Genomic DNA, 18,104 nt, shown 5'->3' on the forward strand with positions numbered 1-18,104 from the left:
AAATCACACAACGCTTTGAGGTTTCCAGCTCACTGTGGACATCAGCCCAGATGGGAGGTGGCTCCATGAAGGATGGAGAGCTCAGGAGATCTGGGAGGCAGGGGCCAGCACTGAGGGATGTTGAGCTGACCTCGTCTGGTAGTTAATGACCACCTGCCATTCCTGGAGACCCTCCTGACAGCCTTCCCTCTGGTGTTCCTCTGCCAGCCCCACTCCATGTACTCAGAAACCAGAGGCCAGCTTTGTACCCAGACACCAATTCAGATGACCAGCCTATAACACGGACAACCCAACCCGGCTGCCACACTTGCCCAGCCCCAACCCTCCTGCCACTGTAGTATTTCTGAACCCCTCTCCTGGGGTTCCCCAGGGCTCTACTGATGCCAGCCTTAATTGGTAACATGCTTGTCTTGAGTAAGGACCTTAGTTCAGATTCCCCAGCACCCGCAAAACTAACTGGTCATGATGCTGTGTGTCTATAACTCTAGCACTAGGGAGACAAAGACATGAGGGTTCCTGGAGCCTGTTGGCCAGCCTGTCTAGCCAAACTGATCAGTTCCAGTGTCAGTGAGAATCCCATCCAAAAAAAATATGTATATATATAAAGTAAAGAGCAATCAAAGAAGACTCCCCTCCCAAACATTGGCCTCTGGCCTCTTCATATGCATGGCACACATACACATTTCCACTAACCAAAAAGTAAGGCTAATGCTCCCCCCCTCAAGATGTTGGGAAGGCAACTGAACTGGCCCTGCTGAGCACAGTGCCCCGCATGTACTGAGCACACTGTGAATACCAGCTGTCTTTCTCCAGGACCAGACTCAGCCTCACTCTGCCGCTCAGTGTGCATTTATTAAAGGCTTCCATACCTCAGCTGCGGCCCCAGACTGAGGTGAGCTCACACAACCCCACGATTCCAGGTGCCATTTCGGCGCCATCCCAATAAAGGAACAGCGGCACTCCCTCCTGCCAGGAGCTTAGAGACGGACCGGTAGAACACACAATGGCGTTACACAATGGCTCAGTCCTGCTCCGTGCTTCCTGGGGTCAGGCACTGTCCAGCTAAGGTTCTACACGTTCTGATTTGGGTCATTCTCAAAACAACTCTGTAGCAGAGAAACTGAGGCACAAAGTTGCTGAGGTCACACGGCTAGCAAGTGGCAGAGGCAGAATTAGACCCTAAAATCGACTCCATTGCCCCAGCCCCCACCTAAATGGCAGCCGCATGAGGCTGCCTTTAATCCCAGCACTCAGGAGGCAGAGGCAGAAGGATCTCTGAGTTCAAGGCCAGCCTGGTCTACAGCTCGTCCAAGGTCCAGGACAACCAGGGCTACATATAGAGAAACACTGTCTCGAAAAGAACAAAACCAAGCAAACAAAAGCAAATAAACTCCCACCTCAACTCCCACCCATGATCCAGCAAACATCATTCTTGACCTTTCAAGTTCAGGTCAAAGTTGCATCTGTAGACATCCCAGAAGCCCTCTCTTCTCAGTCCAACACCCTAAGTCCCAGTACACATTTAGCTCCCCGATCCTCTTGGTCAAGACCAAGGAACAGTGCAGAGCCTTCTCTGGAAGTGGCAGGCAAACGTTTGTTATGATATCCATGCTCTGAGACCCCTACAGCCAGAAAGGAACCCTGCTATGTGATCCTGAGTGCATCCTTTCCCTCTCTAGGCCTTGTTTCCTGTCTGCATTGTTATGGGGTCTCTAGAGGGGCCAGCACCCACCCATGGGTAGCATCTAGGAAGGGTCTTGCTCTACCAGCCTGTTCATGGAGCAGCTGGCCTGGGGCTGGAGGTGTGAAGCCTCCAAACAACGAGCTGGTGGGAATACAAGACAAGAGAAAAAGGGGACTCCCCAAACTGGGCGCCTGTGGCTCCTAATATAAGGCCAGGCCTGGCTTGCCAGATCCTGAACTGGGGTCTCTTCGGAGTCCATCTGTCTGAGCCCCAGGAAAGACCTACTTCTTTGCAAGACGTCCAGAGGCTGTTCTGCGTCTTGCGTGAGCTGGGTCTTTTGAGTTGAGCTCTGACCCTGCCTCCCTCTACGGGGAAGAGCTTGGCCTTGCTTTCTGCTCAAGCCTGTAATTTACCAGCCTCCTTCTCTCCCTGAAAAATGGTCATCCTCTCTCCCAGTGGGGCCTGTAAGCCAAGGCCACCTGCCCTGAAAGCATGCGACTGGGAGCTCCGGAGAAGTCACCCAGCCTTGCCAGCTATGTCTTGTCTTTTGCTCCTTTCACATTTGGAATTCCTCTTCCACCTTCCACGTGGGCCAGCTACACCCTGGCCCTTTTTAACACTGAGGTCCAGGCATGTCCACAGAACTGTGACCCTTCTCCCCTCCTCACAGCCAAGCAGGGCTGCAGACACCCTCAGGGACTGCATAGGACAAGTAAACAGTCACCAGGAACCAGCGCAGACTCTCTGGCTGCAGAGCCAAGGAGAAGCAGTCTTATTCTCAACCTGATTCTGTGCAGTATTGGCATTCGCTCATTCACTCTCCCGCTCATTCATTCATTCATTCATGATCTCATTCATGCTATTATCCGCATCTTAGCCCCTCATTCATTCATTTGAAAGGGTTAGACTAACTTTGTAACCTATATGTCTTCTAAAGCCTATAGTTTTGAGTTTTAGGTCCAGGTTAAGCTAAAGCCTCTTAGTACCTTTCTAGAGAGTGAAGGAATGTGACCCTATCTGTGAGGACAAATATAAAAAAAAAGGGCAAGCAAGCAATGACTTCACTCAGCAAAAGAAGGACCAGACCCTTGTCCTTGAGATAGCGTTTCTTAGCAACGAACCTAGACTTCTTCTGAGTAGCTTTTGACCTCCAGCCAAAAGTCTGTAGCCCCTAATCTTCAAGGATGAGCTAACCACCCCCACCTTCAATTGCAGCTGCATCCACACTTGGCAGGACTGGCCAAGCTTGAGCACCTAAGATTAACCAATTATCTTACTTTATAGCTTCCTCATCCAATCCTAACTTGCCAAAACTACAACTTCAAATCTCCCGCAATTTTTCTTTTAAAAACCTAAAGGCCTTTGTCTCCCGGTGCCACTCTTTGCTGACCGGCAGGGGTGACCCCGTTGTACAATGGTTAATAAACCTCTTGCTTTTGCAACGAGTCTTGTTCTGGGGGAGTTTCTGGGAAGGGCGCGATTGAACGCCTGAGCTGTGAGACCCCAGGTCTTACAATTTCACTCTCATTCATTCATAGTGAACAGGACCTGTTGCAGGCCCTGAGAAAAGAGTGAGGAACTGGTCTAGGGGAGAACTCGCATCCTAGGGTGTCCCAAGGCCAAGTATATAACTGCTCCAGAGACCCCCAAATACTCAAGCTGACAAATGAGATTTCTGCAAGAGAAGATGGGCCAACAAGGAAGTTTAACAGATAGTGTGCTCGCTGCTTGGGGAAGAGGCCGCAATCCTCCAGCAGAAGGTGTCATGAGGGCTGAGCTTGATAGTGAGACAGTACAGAACCAGCCACAGAGTGATATAAGAAAGATCCACATGGGACAGAGCGGGCACGGATGTGCGCTGAACCCCCAATACCAACAGCTCATACAACATTCTGCTCTCTGAAGGCCTTCCCCTCTTCCTGCCCCTGGCTACTCAGGACCGGCCTCTGCTGAGCATTCACACAAGTGTTATAGCCCCTCTCTCACTCTCCGTGGGGCCCTCACCCAACAAGGTGGCCCTTCTCTGGCCTCCTCAGGTACCCCACTGCTCCCCACACCACGGCAATGGGCAGGCAGACCAGTTCCTACCCAACCTTCAGCCCTCGTTATACCACATTGTCCCCAATGTTCCAAACCCTGAAAAGGGAGGCTCATGCCAACACATGCAGTGTCCCTACACCATTACATCCAGAAGAGACAGCCAGCCTTGGAGACCAACTCTAGCCTTGGTCCCTGTGGATGCCCTAGCTCAACAAAGGGCAGACCCTAGGTACATCTTGCCAGGCTAAAACAGACGTGATCACTATTCTGTTTCAGCCTCTGTGGGGCCTGGCCCACAGCAGCAGCCCCATGGCTGGTGGACACTGGAAGCTGAAGCACCCTTACTTCCAGACACACAGTGTGTATGCATGCACCACTTGGGAAGAAGGGACTCCAAAGACATCATTTTCGGAAACCAAACCCATCTTTTAAGCAGCTGTTGACATTCTGACTTGAGGGGCGCCTGGCTCCCCCTCTAGACCCAGCAGCAGGTTGTGAGCTGATCTCACAATGGCACACACACACACATACACACACACACACACACACACACACACACACACACACCTTCCTAGGTTCTGGAACTTTCTGTTCTTCCAATGTCCAGACCCCCCTCTCTCCTCCTATCCAGCTTTCCCACATTGGCTGTTCCTACTTTGTTGGCCCAATTCTCAGTTAGTAAATGATTTAGTAAGAGGCAGGTCATAGTCAGCGGGAACAGAGTAGGTTGGGGATGGGGTAGGTGTGGGGAATGCTGGGTGGTTTTTTTATGTCACTTTGACACAAACTAGGTTCTACGGAGAATGGGGGATCTTAATTGAGAAAATGCTTTCCTTGGATCGGCCTGTAGGCAAATCTGTAGGGCATTTTCTACTGATGATTGGTGTGGGAGGAAGCAGATAACTGTGGATGGTGCCACCCCTGGGCTGGTGGTCCTGGGTTCTACAAGAAAGCAGGCAGAGCAAGCCGCGGGGAGCAAGCCAGTAAGCAGCACCCTTTCCTGGCCTGTGCATCAGCTCCTGCCTCCAGGTTCCTGCCCTGCTTGAGTTCCAGTCCTGACTTCCCTAGATAATGAATGACAAGCTGTAAGAGGAAATAAACCCTTTCCACCACCACCCTCAGGATCTTCTGGTCCCAGTGTTTTTACCAAAGCAATAGAAAGCATAATTATGATGGGGGGGGGACACTCACATGGTGAAGTTCTCCTCCAGGAAGCAGCGGTTCCGCAGCAGGCCTGCCCAAAGCTGCACGCCAATGATGCCGAAGATGAAGAAGACGAAGAAACAGAGCAGGAGCACGTTTCCCAGCATGGGCAGGGTGTCAAGCAACAGGTTCACCAGGATCCGCATGCCTGGGAGAGGAGGGGCGGAGGAGGTGGCATCAGAGGAGCAAGAAGGACAGACAGCTCAAGAAACGGAGGGGTGGCTGGAGGAGAGACGGAGGCTCCTGCTGCAAGCCTGTTGGGATCTGCCAGACGGCCTCTCTCCTCCCTGTCTACCCCTCTGCCTACAAAGCCAGGAAAATGGCTCTGGGCCCTGCTGCACCTCCAGAAGATCATGGATGAAGGAGCAGACATCTTTGGAGCTCTTTTTTTTTTTTTTAGGTGCTGAGTGCTTTCCTGAGGACAAGCACAAATAGGCTCTCCTCCAGCATTCACAGTAGCCCCTTGGAGCTGGCAATGTTGTCTCTGCTTCAGAAAGGAGATTCAAAGAACCAACTGGGGCCGTTTACCAAGAGTCCCCCAGCTGAGCAGCAAAAGGATAGGAAGTCAAACTGTTGCCTGATACTGAATCTAAGCCTCTTCCTATGGCCAGTCCTTTTGCCTATGCTGCTTGCTCTCCTTGAAACGCCCTAACAACCTCCTATTCGCCTGCCACAGCCCTGTGAAACTTCGTTCTGTAGAGCTGTCCCAACCTTTTCTTACCCCGGCATTCACACCCCACCCCCACCCCCCACCCCCGCCCCATTCCAGGCAGTCTCAGAAGCTCCTAGCCTGGGCTACTTTGCACAGCTACAATTTGTAAGCTGTGCAACCCTAAGAGGTCCCATTTACATCAACATCTAACCCTAATAAATACTCCTCTGTATACCTTCCTGTCCTGTCTACTGGTCTGTAAGTTCCTGGGGAACAGGGTCTGGGTCTGGGTCACCTCAATATTCCCCCAAAACCAGAAGGGTCTAACCCAGAAGATAAGCTTCGTCTATGTTCGTTGGATGCCTGCTAATGTATAAGACTGGAAAAGAGTGGAAGATTGGAGAGGGGAGGAGTGAAGGATGGTGACAAGAAGGAGAGTTGGTCCTGTTGGATTTTGATTTATCCCAGTATGGTACTGAGGTGGTTATTAATGAGGATAATTATCATGGATTTGCATCACAAACTCAGCATGGAGTGATTTCCGATCAATAATTAATGTCCACCCCCATCTTCCCTCCCCACAAAACTAGGTCAACGTCCTCTCAGGAAAAGCAACGGGGCTCCCTGGTAGGCTGCGTCATCCAACTCAGAACAGCCAGGGCCAGAGCTCAGCACCCCATTGCTATAGATCCACCCTCCCAACATGGGAACAAGGGGTATACATTGGGGGAGGCAAAGAAACAAAACAGGCCCCCACATGCTCCCCCAAATGGACCAAAGGACTTAAGTCAGCCAACTGCAAGCCTTTCTGGGGCTGCAATCATTCATTCATGTAGGCATGCATGCATGCATTCATTCATCACAAAGTAGATTGCCAGTATTATGCTGAGAATTCCCCTCAGAGCTCACAGCCCAGCAGCAGGGGCCAGAGACTGCAGTGTTGAGCAAAAGGACGATTGCCAAGGACAAATGTGTGGGGAGGGTGAGGTGGAGCTGGGCCCCACAGGGTGTAAAGAATCTGCCAGAGGGGCTGAGGGGAAGTATGGCCTGGGAGCATGCATGGCTGCCTGGAGATGGGCCTGGGCTTGCTGTAGGGGAGTCTGAGGAGTTGGGATGAGATGGGGAGGAGGCCTATGACACTATCACCAGCAGATCTCCAAACAGGCATGGCCCTTGAGGGGCTCTCGGCTCTGAGAAGGGCAGTCCCAGAGTCCACGCGGAGGCAGTGGATGGAGAGAAGGCTGAACCAGAATACCTTGAGGATGCCACGGGCTCCTCTCCACACGCGACTCACTAACTAGCACACCGCCAGCCTGGCTGCTCCTGGCTGCTCCCAAGGGTGGCCTTTGTTGCTCAATTAATTACATTTCCCTTGTTCTCCAGGATATTGAAATTCCGAGCTGCCAGTTACTCTCCCTGAACAACAGCCCTTTCCCTCTGCTTCCCTCTGCTTCCCTCTGCCCAGGGGCGCAGATACTCTCACAGGGTTCCTCCCTAGGGCCTGGGGAGTCCCGGGGCCACAGAGCCAAGGTGTAATTAGGTAATTAGGAATTTAGCGTAAATTGAATTCATCCCTAGCTGCCCAGGGAATTGGGACCACAGGATTAGAAGTCAGGCAAGGCCCAGAGGAGCCTGGCTAAGCCTTCTTTTACATAGCTGGCATAGTAAATAGCCAAGACAGGTAGGATGCTAACACTCTTCCTCCAGTACCCTGATGCTAGGCACAGGAGGAAGAGGAAGTAAGAAGAGGCATAGGCGTGGAGAACAGAGAAGGGGAGACATGGGAAAGAAGACATGGGAGAGGGGGGTAGAGAGGATGGTAGACACTTGGGGAAAAGAGCCACCTTCAGACTTCTCTCTCTTCATGCTCTTTCTCATCCTCCAGGCAGCCTTCCTGGGTTCTCACCACACCCGGTCAAAAGTGCCCATCCTCTGGCACCGCTGTCCCCAATCACACTCTCCCTCTATGAGCCTGGGCTTACTTTGGGGGTCTTCAGCTTAAGTCAGGAACCAGGCATCCCTTGATGGAGATGGGCTTTCAATAGACCCAAGAGTGTAGCTAAGTTCCCCAACCAAGAAGGGACAGAGGACACAGGACATCTGATGCCAACCCACCCCTGATGGCACCCAGTACAGACCAACTGAAAAGGTCTAGGTTCTAGTCCTGGCTAAGTAGAAAGATATAGATAGCCCTTTTGGGGCCACAGTGGCCATGGCAGTTCCCATGTGCACACATGTATTCGATTCAAGAGCGCGTGTACACACACACACACACACACACACACACCTCTCCTCCTCTTTCTCCTCCTCTTTCTTCTCCTTCTCATTTTTCTTCTTGAACTCAGCCCATAGCCCATTCCAAAAGTTCCTATCAGGAGGCCTTGGGTCCAGTCCTGGAGTCCAGCCTGGCCTGTGCCACTGTATCCTCTGCAGGCCCCTGCTTCCTGCTTCCCTCCTGGCAGTGCAGTCAGAAGGGCATCTCTCTTCTCTGGTGTTTCTCTGTTCTAAGGTCTCCTCTTCTGGTCCCTGGGAATGCGCTGGTGCCTGACCTGAGCCCATTCTCCCTCAGTCACAGCACTTACGGCCCTGAGGGTCTTCTGCAGATCCAGAGCACCACCATTCTGAATCTGGCTTCTGGAATTAGGCAAGTCTGCAAGCAAGGCTCACATTCCCCAGTCCTTCCCGGGTCCTGCCTGGAGCAACAGCTCTATGTAAGGGAGACAGCAGCTTAAAGAATGAAAGCCTTAGGGGTGGGGCTGGAGAGGTCCCTCGGCAGTTAAGAAGACTGCCTGCTCTTCCAAAATACCTGCTCTGGTTCCCAGCACCCACAGAGTAGCTCACAAACATCTGTAACTCCAGTTCCAGAGGATGTGATACCCATTTCTGGCCTTTCCAGGCATCCGGCACACACATGGTATACAAACACATATGCAGGCAAAACACCCATGCAGACAAAAGAAACAAGTAGAATTTTTAAAGGAGTGTTAGGTGAAGAGATGCTCCCCTCTGCAGCTACCGCAGCCACCACACAGTGCTCTGAACCCCAGGGACTCATTAGCTTAAAAATCAAACCAGATAAGGTCAGATGTGGTGAAGACTATTTATAATTCCTCCACTTAGGGTAGACGAGGGAGAAGACTGCCTCAAGTTTGAGGCCAGCCTGAGCTACAGAGGAAAACCCTGTCTCAAAATTCAATTAATTAATTACAATAATAAAATGAAACTGGAATAAAGAACAAAGTTCCCTGCCCCATGAAGCACCCATGAGAAGAGGCAAGCCTGATGAGTTGATGGATGTGTCCATTTGTCCAGTGGCACTAACTATGAAGATGGGTGAACCAGGAAAGGAAGGGGTAGGGCTGCCAGTCAGGGTCAGGAGACTTCAGGGTTTGAAATAGGGACCAGAAAAGCAAGAGGCCATTGGGAAACAGCACTCTGGAGCCTGTACAAAGCCCCCCCCCCATTCCATGAGCCTACGTAGTTATGGAGGACAGGCTCATGGGCTCTGTGACCGGGAGGAAAATGGTGGTCATATAATGGCCGTATAATGAGCCTAACTGTTGAGGTTGCCCCCGCCACTCTAGGCCCCTTCGTGGCTTGTCAGTACTTTCTCACCGGGCATCTAGTCCAACTGCTCCTGTGTGCCCTGCCTGTCCCCGCCTGGCCATTGCTTGCTCACCATTGTGATAAACTAAAGGGCGGCAGGGCCGGAAGCGGATGACATGGAATGGTGTGGAGAGACAGGGGGGATCCTGGAGACTCCGGGAAGGCGGGATCGGGAGGTGAGGATAGGATGTGGGAGGAAGGAAATCATCAGGGATAGCTTGGTTTGGGGGTCACACAGCAGCCGTCACTGGAGACAGGAATCCATCTGGATGTGGAGTTTGGAGCCCCGGACTGTCCATCCTCACAGAGTTGATTCATTTGGGGTCAGGAGAGAGGGGTCTGATCTAGAAATGTGATGTGAGTAGCATCAGGGTGGATGATCTAGATGACATCAAAACTGATACCATAATGGCAAATGCCCGGCAGAGAAATGAATACAACAGCTCCATCCCAACCCTAAGAGATGGAGACCCCAGAGCAGGCCCTCAGCTGCAAGAGGACCTGAGAGGTCCCTTGGTGGCCATGGAGAAGACGGCAAGAGGGAGATTCACTTCCTAGTAGGCATTTCCTCCCCGGGCCCAAGGTGCTCTGCAGAGAGGGACTGTCAACCCAGATTAGCTCAGCCACTCAGCCAGGCCAACTCAAGCAGACATCACGGGACGTGTGCCAGCCTCAGCCAGGGGGACAACCCATTGCTGGGGGAAGGCACAGCAGAGAAAGAGGTATACCAGGGCTGTGGCCTGGCCCCCAAGGTTGCATACTTTCTGATCTGGCCAGGTTGGTGGAAGGCAACCAGGAGCAGGCAGGAGAGGAAGATGCTGGGTGCGAGGAGAAGCCGTCTGCTGCCCTGCCGTTGCCAAGCCAACTAATCAGAGGCACAACAGGGGCCAGGGAGGCCGGGCCAGGCAGCAGACGGTCGGACTGCCAGGGTCACAATTGCTGGCACCAGCCAGCCTGGAAGGGGCCTGTCGGTAAAAGGCAGACACCAAATCACAGAGCACCTCCATCCCACAGGCCTTGCGTCCCTCCTCCAGGGTATGTGTCCCGGCACCCTAGAAATACTCTCTCCCACAGATACCCTTCTTCCAAAATCTTGTCACCCTCTTCTGTGAGGTCTCCTCAAAGCCTTTGCTATGCCTTAGCCCTGACCCCTGGACTCTGCTTCACCTCCTGGGGCTCAGGTGTCAGCCAACAGTGAGGGATTATGGATGAATCTTTGCTTTGACCCGTACCTGGCTCTGGTCCTGGCCCAGGCAACACTACTTCAGATGAAGAGAAATCGAGAGGCCAATACATACTCCTACTCCTGCCAACTGTGTCCTGCCCGACAATCTTCCAGGCTCCTAGAACAGGACTCAATGCTCCACCTGAACTGACTGCCCTGGTCCCACCTTCAGCATGTCCCACAATCCCTTTGGGTTCCCACCAGACATCTGGCCAGATGTTCTCCATCCTGCTCTTCAGAGAAGGCAGCAGCTCTTGGCAGTAAGGTCCCTGCCTCATCTCTCCCTCACCCCACCCCGCCTTTTTCCTTCTCTCTTGAAAGCTGTAGGACCTCTTTACCCCAGGAGGAGAAAGTCTCTTTGGGGACCAAGGACAGGAAGCCTTGGAACGCCAGATGTGCCCAGGGACTGCTCATAGCATTCCTTCCAACTTCCCTCAAACCTGAAGAACCACACACTCCCAGTAAAGAAAACAAAACGTCCATATCAGCTCTGTCCCACAATTCCTCTTTCTACCAGACTCTATCCCAAATAAAACTCCCTAGGTCCTTCCAGGAAAGAACCCTGGGTCTTCCTGTCCCCTCTCAGCACAGCTGGCCTGACAGTGATCCAGCTGGGCCCGTGTCTGGATAGGAAGGGCCAAAGCAGACCTGGGTACCAGGGCAGGTACCTCCCCTGGTACTGCCACTGCCACACCTCACCTCAGTCAGCAGAGAGCTCAGAGCCCCATCTCCAATTCCCCACCTGTAAGGTGGCCGGCCGTCACACAATCCTAACATCCCATAGTCTGTTACGAGATGGAGCGGCATAGCCCTGTGAGACCGTGAGAGACTCAGCCAAAGCGTTTGATAAACGCTTTTTCCTTATAGCCTAGATGTGAGCCCCCAACCCCACCCCCATCGTCTTTTTCCATCTTTTTTCAATCCTCCAGCGAGGGAGTAGAGTTCACTGTGCCGATTCCCATCCTGCCATATGGGCAAAGTGGTATGGTGTGCGTGGGCAGCTACCTGCAGAGGTGAGTGACGGGTAGGAACACAGGAGGTCAGGTATACGGATTGTGATAAGCTGTGAGTTCCCACCCCTCCCGACGTGCGGTTCCCTGCCCTGCCGCAGCAGCCCTGAGATGACACCCTTCTCTCAGCGCCGTGCTCTGTCTGCAGGAACACCCACCTACGCCCCGAGCCCTCTGAGTCCTTGATGGGCTCTTCTACGACTGACTTCTACATAGATGTCCCCAAGTCCCCTCTTCCTTATCACAGAAGCCGACCATCACTGCTCACGCCTGACATCCCGCGGGGCGTTTTCTTCAAGCCACACGACAGGATAGAGGGTAGTGATATTAACCGCAGTTCCTAGGTGGGGGGTTCGAAGGCAGGGGGCACAGGGTTTGCTGGGATCCCGCCACAGGTGAGCTGAACCGGGTGAGCTGGGGGTGGCAGTGCAGTAGACAGAGACCTGGAGCTGGGAGCTCCCTGCCGCATGGCTCCCACCCCATCCATGGGTATCTTGAAGCACCTTCTTCATTCTGCGTAGACGGCCCAGGCCAAGCCAGGGTCCCTTGTGGGCTGGTAAGTTGTGACAGAGCCAGTGACTCTAAGCCCAAACACAGGTCAGCGCCCTGGGGGTGGCTCAAAGTCCTCCAAGCAGACAGCTCCCCAGCAGCCTAGCTTGGAGCACAACAGCTAGAGGCAGCATGAGCTGGCTCCGTGCTCCATGGTGACTGCTCAAGTTTCTAACTAGAGGTAAAAGCATTTTTTTTTCCACTCTGAAAAGATTCAACCAACGGGGCTCAGGGAAACACTGTGGTGACTTGGGGGAGGTACAGACAGAGGCAGGCCCAGAGGGGGACACAGGCTTGCAGATAACCCAGTCCCATCATGCCAAGGCCCAGAGAAGAGCAGTGACTGGTAAGAGATTGCACAGTAAAGAAGTAGAACTCAGCCCAGGCCTCTCTCCTCAACCTTCTCTCCCTCCTGTCTCCTTTCCTTTATCTACCAAAGGCTGGAGCTAAGAGCGGAGCTGCAGGGGTGGGCTGGAAGGACATACTTTGAAATTTTCTGTAGCAAGAGCCCCGACTTCTGGGTCCCCCTACCTACCTGATACAACTAGTTCAGCCCCTATTTTGTTCAGCCCCTCTGTTCTGGTAGGGAAACTGAGGCCCACGTTGCAGCAGAGTGTAGAACAGGCCTTGCACTCTCTGATGTCCAGTTGAGTCTTTCTGGGTGGTCATGCTGAGACTCTATCCTCCACTGCCTTTTTTTAAGGCTCGGGTAACCCCCTTCCCCTGATGTCCCAGTGCTGGCTCTCTAGCTTGCCATCTAGTGGTAAAATGGAGAGCTGCAGGCTGCTGTTGAACACATCCCAAGGCAGACGCAGCTAAGAAGCCCAGGCCCCCTCTTGGGTCACTCATCACATGGTGACTGCTACAGGAAGATGGGACAACCAGGGACAAAATAGGGGCTGAGCTGTTGGAATTCAGGGATCCCCATTTTCTAACTGTCCTGTACTCTTGGGGTTTAAGCCCGGAGGTGGTGCAAACGTTTGATCCCAACACTTGGGAAGCAGAGGCAGGTGGACCTCTGAGTTCGAGACCAACCTGGTCTACATAGGGAGTTTCATGACAGCTAGGGCTATGTACAGAGGCCTTGTCTCAAAAAAAAAAAAAAAAAAAGAAGAAGAAGAAGAAGAGGAGGAGGAGGAAGAATTGTTTATCCTAAGGTTCTTTTCTGTGGAACGTGGCTCAATCCGAAGGAATTTTGGATCCTGGGGGCTCACGTTCTCAGCCTCTCCACAATGCTAAGCTCTGAGAGAGGTGCCTTTCAGCTGAGAGGGCATCTGAGGGTACCCAGGGGGCCATTAGCTGTTAGAAAGGCCTGAGGAAAGGCCTGGAGCCTCCCTTGGCTATCCATGCAACAGAACCTCGATAATTGGAACTTTCCAGAGCACAGGGGTGCTGGGCTCAAGACTGACCCCTGCCCTTCCCCCAGAGAACAGGCAAGCTGGTGCTTGGAACAGGGAGTAGCCAGTTCAGTCCCAAAGCCACTTAACAAGCTCTGTACTCAGCCAGCCAGGGATCAGGGGAACCAGGAGAGACAGAGAGGTCAGGTTCCACACATGCTCCCATGAGTGACAAACACCAGGCATGGCGCACATACATTTCCTCACACACACGCACATTTATATACACTCACACGGGTGCCCATGTGTTCTCCTGTGAATACATACAGATCTCCTTCTCTACACACAGATTCCAAAAACCATCTAGCAAGAGAAAAACCCACACCCTATGTCTATCCTGTCCCTTTGGGCCTTCTCCCATTCTCCAATGTCCCTTTGTATGGCAGTCAGATCCCAGGCCTGCTGGAGCCCATGTGGATGATGACCTGCCCTCACCTCCAAAGTGACCAGGCCTGTAGACTCCATGCTTACAAGACTGTAAGTGAAGACGGCTACCCCTGCCATCCCCAGAACAGAAATAGACGCATTACAAGCAGGGCCAGGAGAGACGGGCCCCTGCTCTATGCCCTCTGTGTTAAGCCCCTCCCTTGGCGGTTCAAAGCCAATGCTAAGGACATACAGACCTGGGCTGGTTCAGGAGTACCTCCCCCCTCCCTCTGCCCTGCCCAGCCTTAGCCATTGCTACCCTGAGTCACTGGAGACCCCTCAGTGACCAGCTCACCTCACACTCCTGCCAGGGCCATGTCTGAGACACTCTCCTGTTGACCTCTCCAGTCCCCTCCAGGCTAGTGGCTTCTGGACTTTTGCTCCAGCCACACCCTGCTCCACTTTGCCCCACCGGTGGGTCTTTCCCACTGCCAGATAATCCCCAGGTTTCGTGGGTCTCAGCTCAGATGCTCTTCCGAGCCCTGCATCCTGAGTCTCGCTGCACCTGTCTGTGCCTTAGCAGCTCCGTGGTCCTGCACTGGAGGACGGATCAATGTGCTCACACTTGTTTCAGGGGTTCCTTCCACGGTTCCAGGCACTGGATGGCTGAGGAGATGGCTCAGTGGGTAAAATGCTCACCTCGCAAGCATGAGGACCAGAGTTTTAATCCCCAGGAGCCAGTGGAGGTCAGGTTATCCTAGCAGCCTGCCTGTGATTCCAGCCCTCCGGAGGCAGAAGCAGCACAAACTGGCTAGCCACAGTCGCTGCACCTCTGGGTTCAATTAAGAAGCTGTGCCTCAAAGAGTAAGGTAGAAAGTGATCCAGGAAGATTCTTGACCTCAGCCTCAGGCCTCTGTGCATGCAGGCATGTATGCAAACACACACACATGATGTGTGTGTGCCCACACACATGCAAATGCACATACATACATCCACACTAAGCACACATACACATGAGAGAAAGAAGGAACAGTGCCCTAGCCTCCCCAAAAAGATCTGAAAGTCCCAAGCTTATGTCCTCCTCTTTCCCTTCCCTATGTCTTCCCACTCCTAACACAGGGCAGTGGAGGAGGCATCTTACATCTGCTACTTGCTGGCAGTGCATCCTTGAGGAGGGATCCGTGTCTTCGAGGCTGTTTCTTCATCCCCCAAATAAGAATAGCCCAGATCCCTTGCTCGGTGAATGTTAAGGCTCAGACGTCAAGGGGATACAGGCTGGGCAATGCAGAATGGACGTTGGGCTTGTGGATCTAAGGCAATTTTCTCAATACATGGGGGGTATGAGATGAATGGACAGGTATAGAGGTAGGTATGTGGCAGAGGGATAGGTGGATGGATAACTAGCTGGGTAGGTGGAGCAGTGAGGTAAATGGGGAGACGGGTGTGTGGGTGAGCAGATGGGTGGATGATAAATAGGTGATAGATAGATGATAGATAGATAGATAGATAGATAGATAGATAGATAGATAGAGTGGATAGAGGGGTGTTGGATGGATGGATGGATGGATGGATAGATGAGTGAATGGATGGATGGATGGATGGATGGATGATGGATGATGGATGGATGATGGATGGATGGATGATGGATGGATAAATGGATGGATGATGAATGGATGGATGGATAGATGGATGGATAGATGAGTAGATGGATGGATGGGTGGATGGATGGATGGATGGATGGATGAGTGGATGGATGGATGGATGATGGATGGATGGATGATGGATGGATGGATGATAGATGAGTGGATAGATGATGGATGGATAGATGATGGATGGATGGATGGATGGATGGCTACAAGAATACATGTATAAAAAGGTGAATGGATGGGTGGGTGAAGGAGTAATAGATGGACACATGAACAAATGAATAGGGGGCTGGATGGATGCACAAACAGGCGTGTAGACGGGTGAGTGGATAATTGAAGGTGGGTGGATGGACGGGTGGGTGGAGAGACAAGTAGGCAGGTGGGTGGGAACACAAGTGGCAAAGGAGTGGATAGTCCTATAGGTGAGTAGGTGACAGCTTCAAGTTCTAAGTCTGCCAGGACTGGCTTCCCTGTGAGGCACTAAACTCATGCTCCCTTGCTCTGATCACTTTGTTTTCTTACACAAGACCCCTTTGACAGCCTGCGAAGACCGCCTCCCAGGTAACCTTTTATCCCAGGACAGTTGGACTTCCCAAGTGCTGAAATCTAAGTTATCTGCAGACTCAGAGGCATCAAGACCTACCTACCCACCCACCCCCAGCACCTCTGCGTAACCCACATGCTGGCCCATGAGTTCAATGGGAGCAAAGTGACTTTTATCCAGCGCCATGAGCGTGGATGCAGCCCAGGAAGGAACTGATCTGTCTTCTCTGACTGGATAAATGGGGCAAGTTGAGCAGGCGGTGACAGGTGGGCGGGGAGGACCAACTCACTGGGTACACGGTTGATGGCTTTGAGGGGCCTCAGGACACGCACAGTGCGGATGGCTGACAGGTTGATGTTCTGTAGGTCCAGAGAGTACTCGACCATCCTAGGGAGAAAGGAGAGGATGAGGGATGACACAGAAGAGACTCGGGAACAGGTCCCCAGCCTCGACCACCCAGCTGCCCATGCTCCCGAGAACAGTTAAGAAAGGGACCAAGACCCAGCTGTGAGTTCACCTGGGTGTCACTGACATCAATAATGGCTCTTTAACATCCCCACCCCAAGGAAGGGCTAAGAGGGGCCCACCACGCCAGGGGCCAAAGCCCCAGTAAGAAAGCAAGACAGAGGCTGTTAAGGGCTTGGGGCAGCTTAGATGAGGCTAGAGCCAAGCATCCCACAGGACGAGCCTCCCCTCCGCCCCAGTTCACACCAGCCTGGGCATCTTGGGCCACATCTCCAAGGCATGGCGGGTGTGCTGTGTTCTTCAGGTTCTGAGAAGTTCCGGACAGCTCCGCTACCACCTCAGGCTCACAGACCTTTCCTTGGGTCTCTTCTGCCTGGAGATACCACCACCTACACATGGCTCTGGAGCCTTAGGAGCTTCTCCACGCTGAGTCCAAAATGCACCAGACCAGTGCCAACGCTATGGACCCAAAATGTGTCAGCCCCAGCCTTGCTGGGCAGGGCGACTCAAACAGAGACAACCTTGGCATGTCACACAGCGCTTCAGCCTCACGCCCTCACCCTACTCCTCCTTCCACTTGCCCTGAAGTGCTCTGCTGGCTGTCACCTCTTCCAGGGAGCCTTCCCAGATCTCCCACAGGGGAGATCCTGAATATCCATGCAACGGTCTGCACATCAGTGAGATGCTACTTGCCCAGACGCCACTGCCCTGTCCCCCACTGAAAGATGCCACACACACACAACTGACCTCAGTAGACCCTCCCTCACCCCACCCTGGCTCCAGCACAGCTGTCAGCTCCACCTGCCACCAGTGTGGGTGCGAAATGAAGGCTTTTCTCTACACACCCAGTAAACCTGTCCAACTGTTGTGAGCCACCGCCCCCTTCTGTCGTTCCAGGAGTAATTGAGCGAGAGCTGCCTCACCTGAGCTGCCCCGGCCCCTCCCTCACTCTTGTCCACACCTCGAGCTCCAGCAGGCTCCACTCTGTACGCACAACCCCCCTCGAGTGCACACCTAAGCTCGCCCATACACACACACACACACACACACACACACACACATTCACACTCACACTCAGCCTGAATTCAGATATTCAGATAGGGGTGACCTCAGAAAAAGTGACAGAGATTAGAATCAGAGGCAAAGATCCGAGGGAGAGACGGGAGGAAGAAGAAGAGGAAAAGGTACAGTGCTATAGAGGGGATGGGGCTGAGGCCTGGCCACGGGAGAGGACAAGAGGGCCCCTGAGCAGGCAGGAGGGAGCAGGCCGCGTGAGGATTCCATGCGTGGGTGAGCCGAACTGTCATTTTCATATTGTGTAGAAAGAGCTCTCCCAGCAGCTGGGCGACGCTTGTGACGGAGGCACTGTGGGGGTGGCACATGCTGGCACACACACACACACACACACACACATGCTTGGGTGTTCACTCTGGCATATGTTTGCTTTGACACACACACACACACACACACACACACACACCCTGAGCATGGGGAGCCTGCAGCATTCACCCACTCCATAGACCCTCTCTTCCTGCAGACCCAGGTTCTCTAGATGTGGCCATAAGTGCAGAGTACATTCTTCTGAGGGTGCAGAAGGGGCCCCCATAGACTGTGCCCAAGACCCTAGGTGGCAGAGCTGCCTAGCTTAGGAGCCATTCTCGCACCTGTGAAACATCAAAAAGCAATGCAGGCTGGAGAGGTGGGAGTAGACAGAAAG

General features: G+C 52.9%; 1 protein-coding gene across 1 annotated transcript in view; it reads right to left on the bottom strand.

Moving 5' to 3' along the window:
- The window catches only part of Cacna1i (calcium voltage-gated channel subunit alpha1 I), a 110,963-nt gene that overhangs the window by 45,798 nt on the left and 47,061 nt on the right, over positions 1 to 18,104 (bottom strand). The window contains 2 exon segments of the mRNA XM_060389020.1: positions 4,916 to 5,075; positions 16,212 to 16,309. Coding sequence (XP_060245003.1) covers positions 4,916 to 5,075; positions 16,212 to 16,309 — 258 coding nt within the window.

This window comes from Meriones unguiculatus, chromosome 8, assembly GCF_030254825.1.
Source record: "Meriones unguiculatus strain TT.TT164.6M chromosome 8, Bangor_MerUng_6.1, whole genome shotgun sequence".
Taxonomy (NCBI): Eukaryota; Metazoa; Chordata; class Mammalia; order Rodentia; family Muridae; genus Meriones; species Meriones unguiculatus.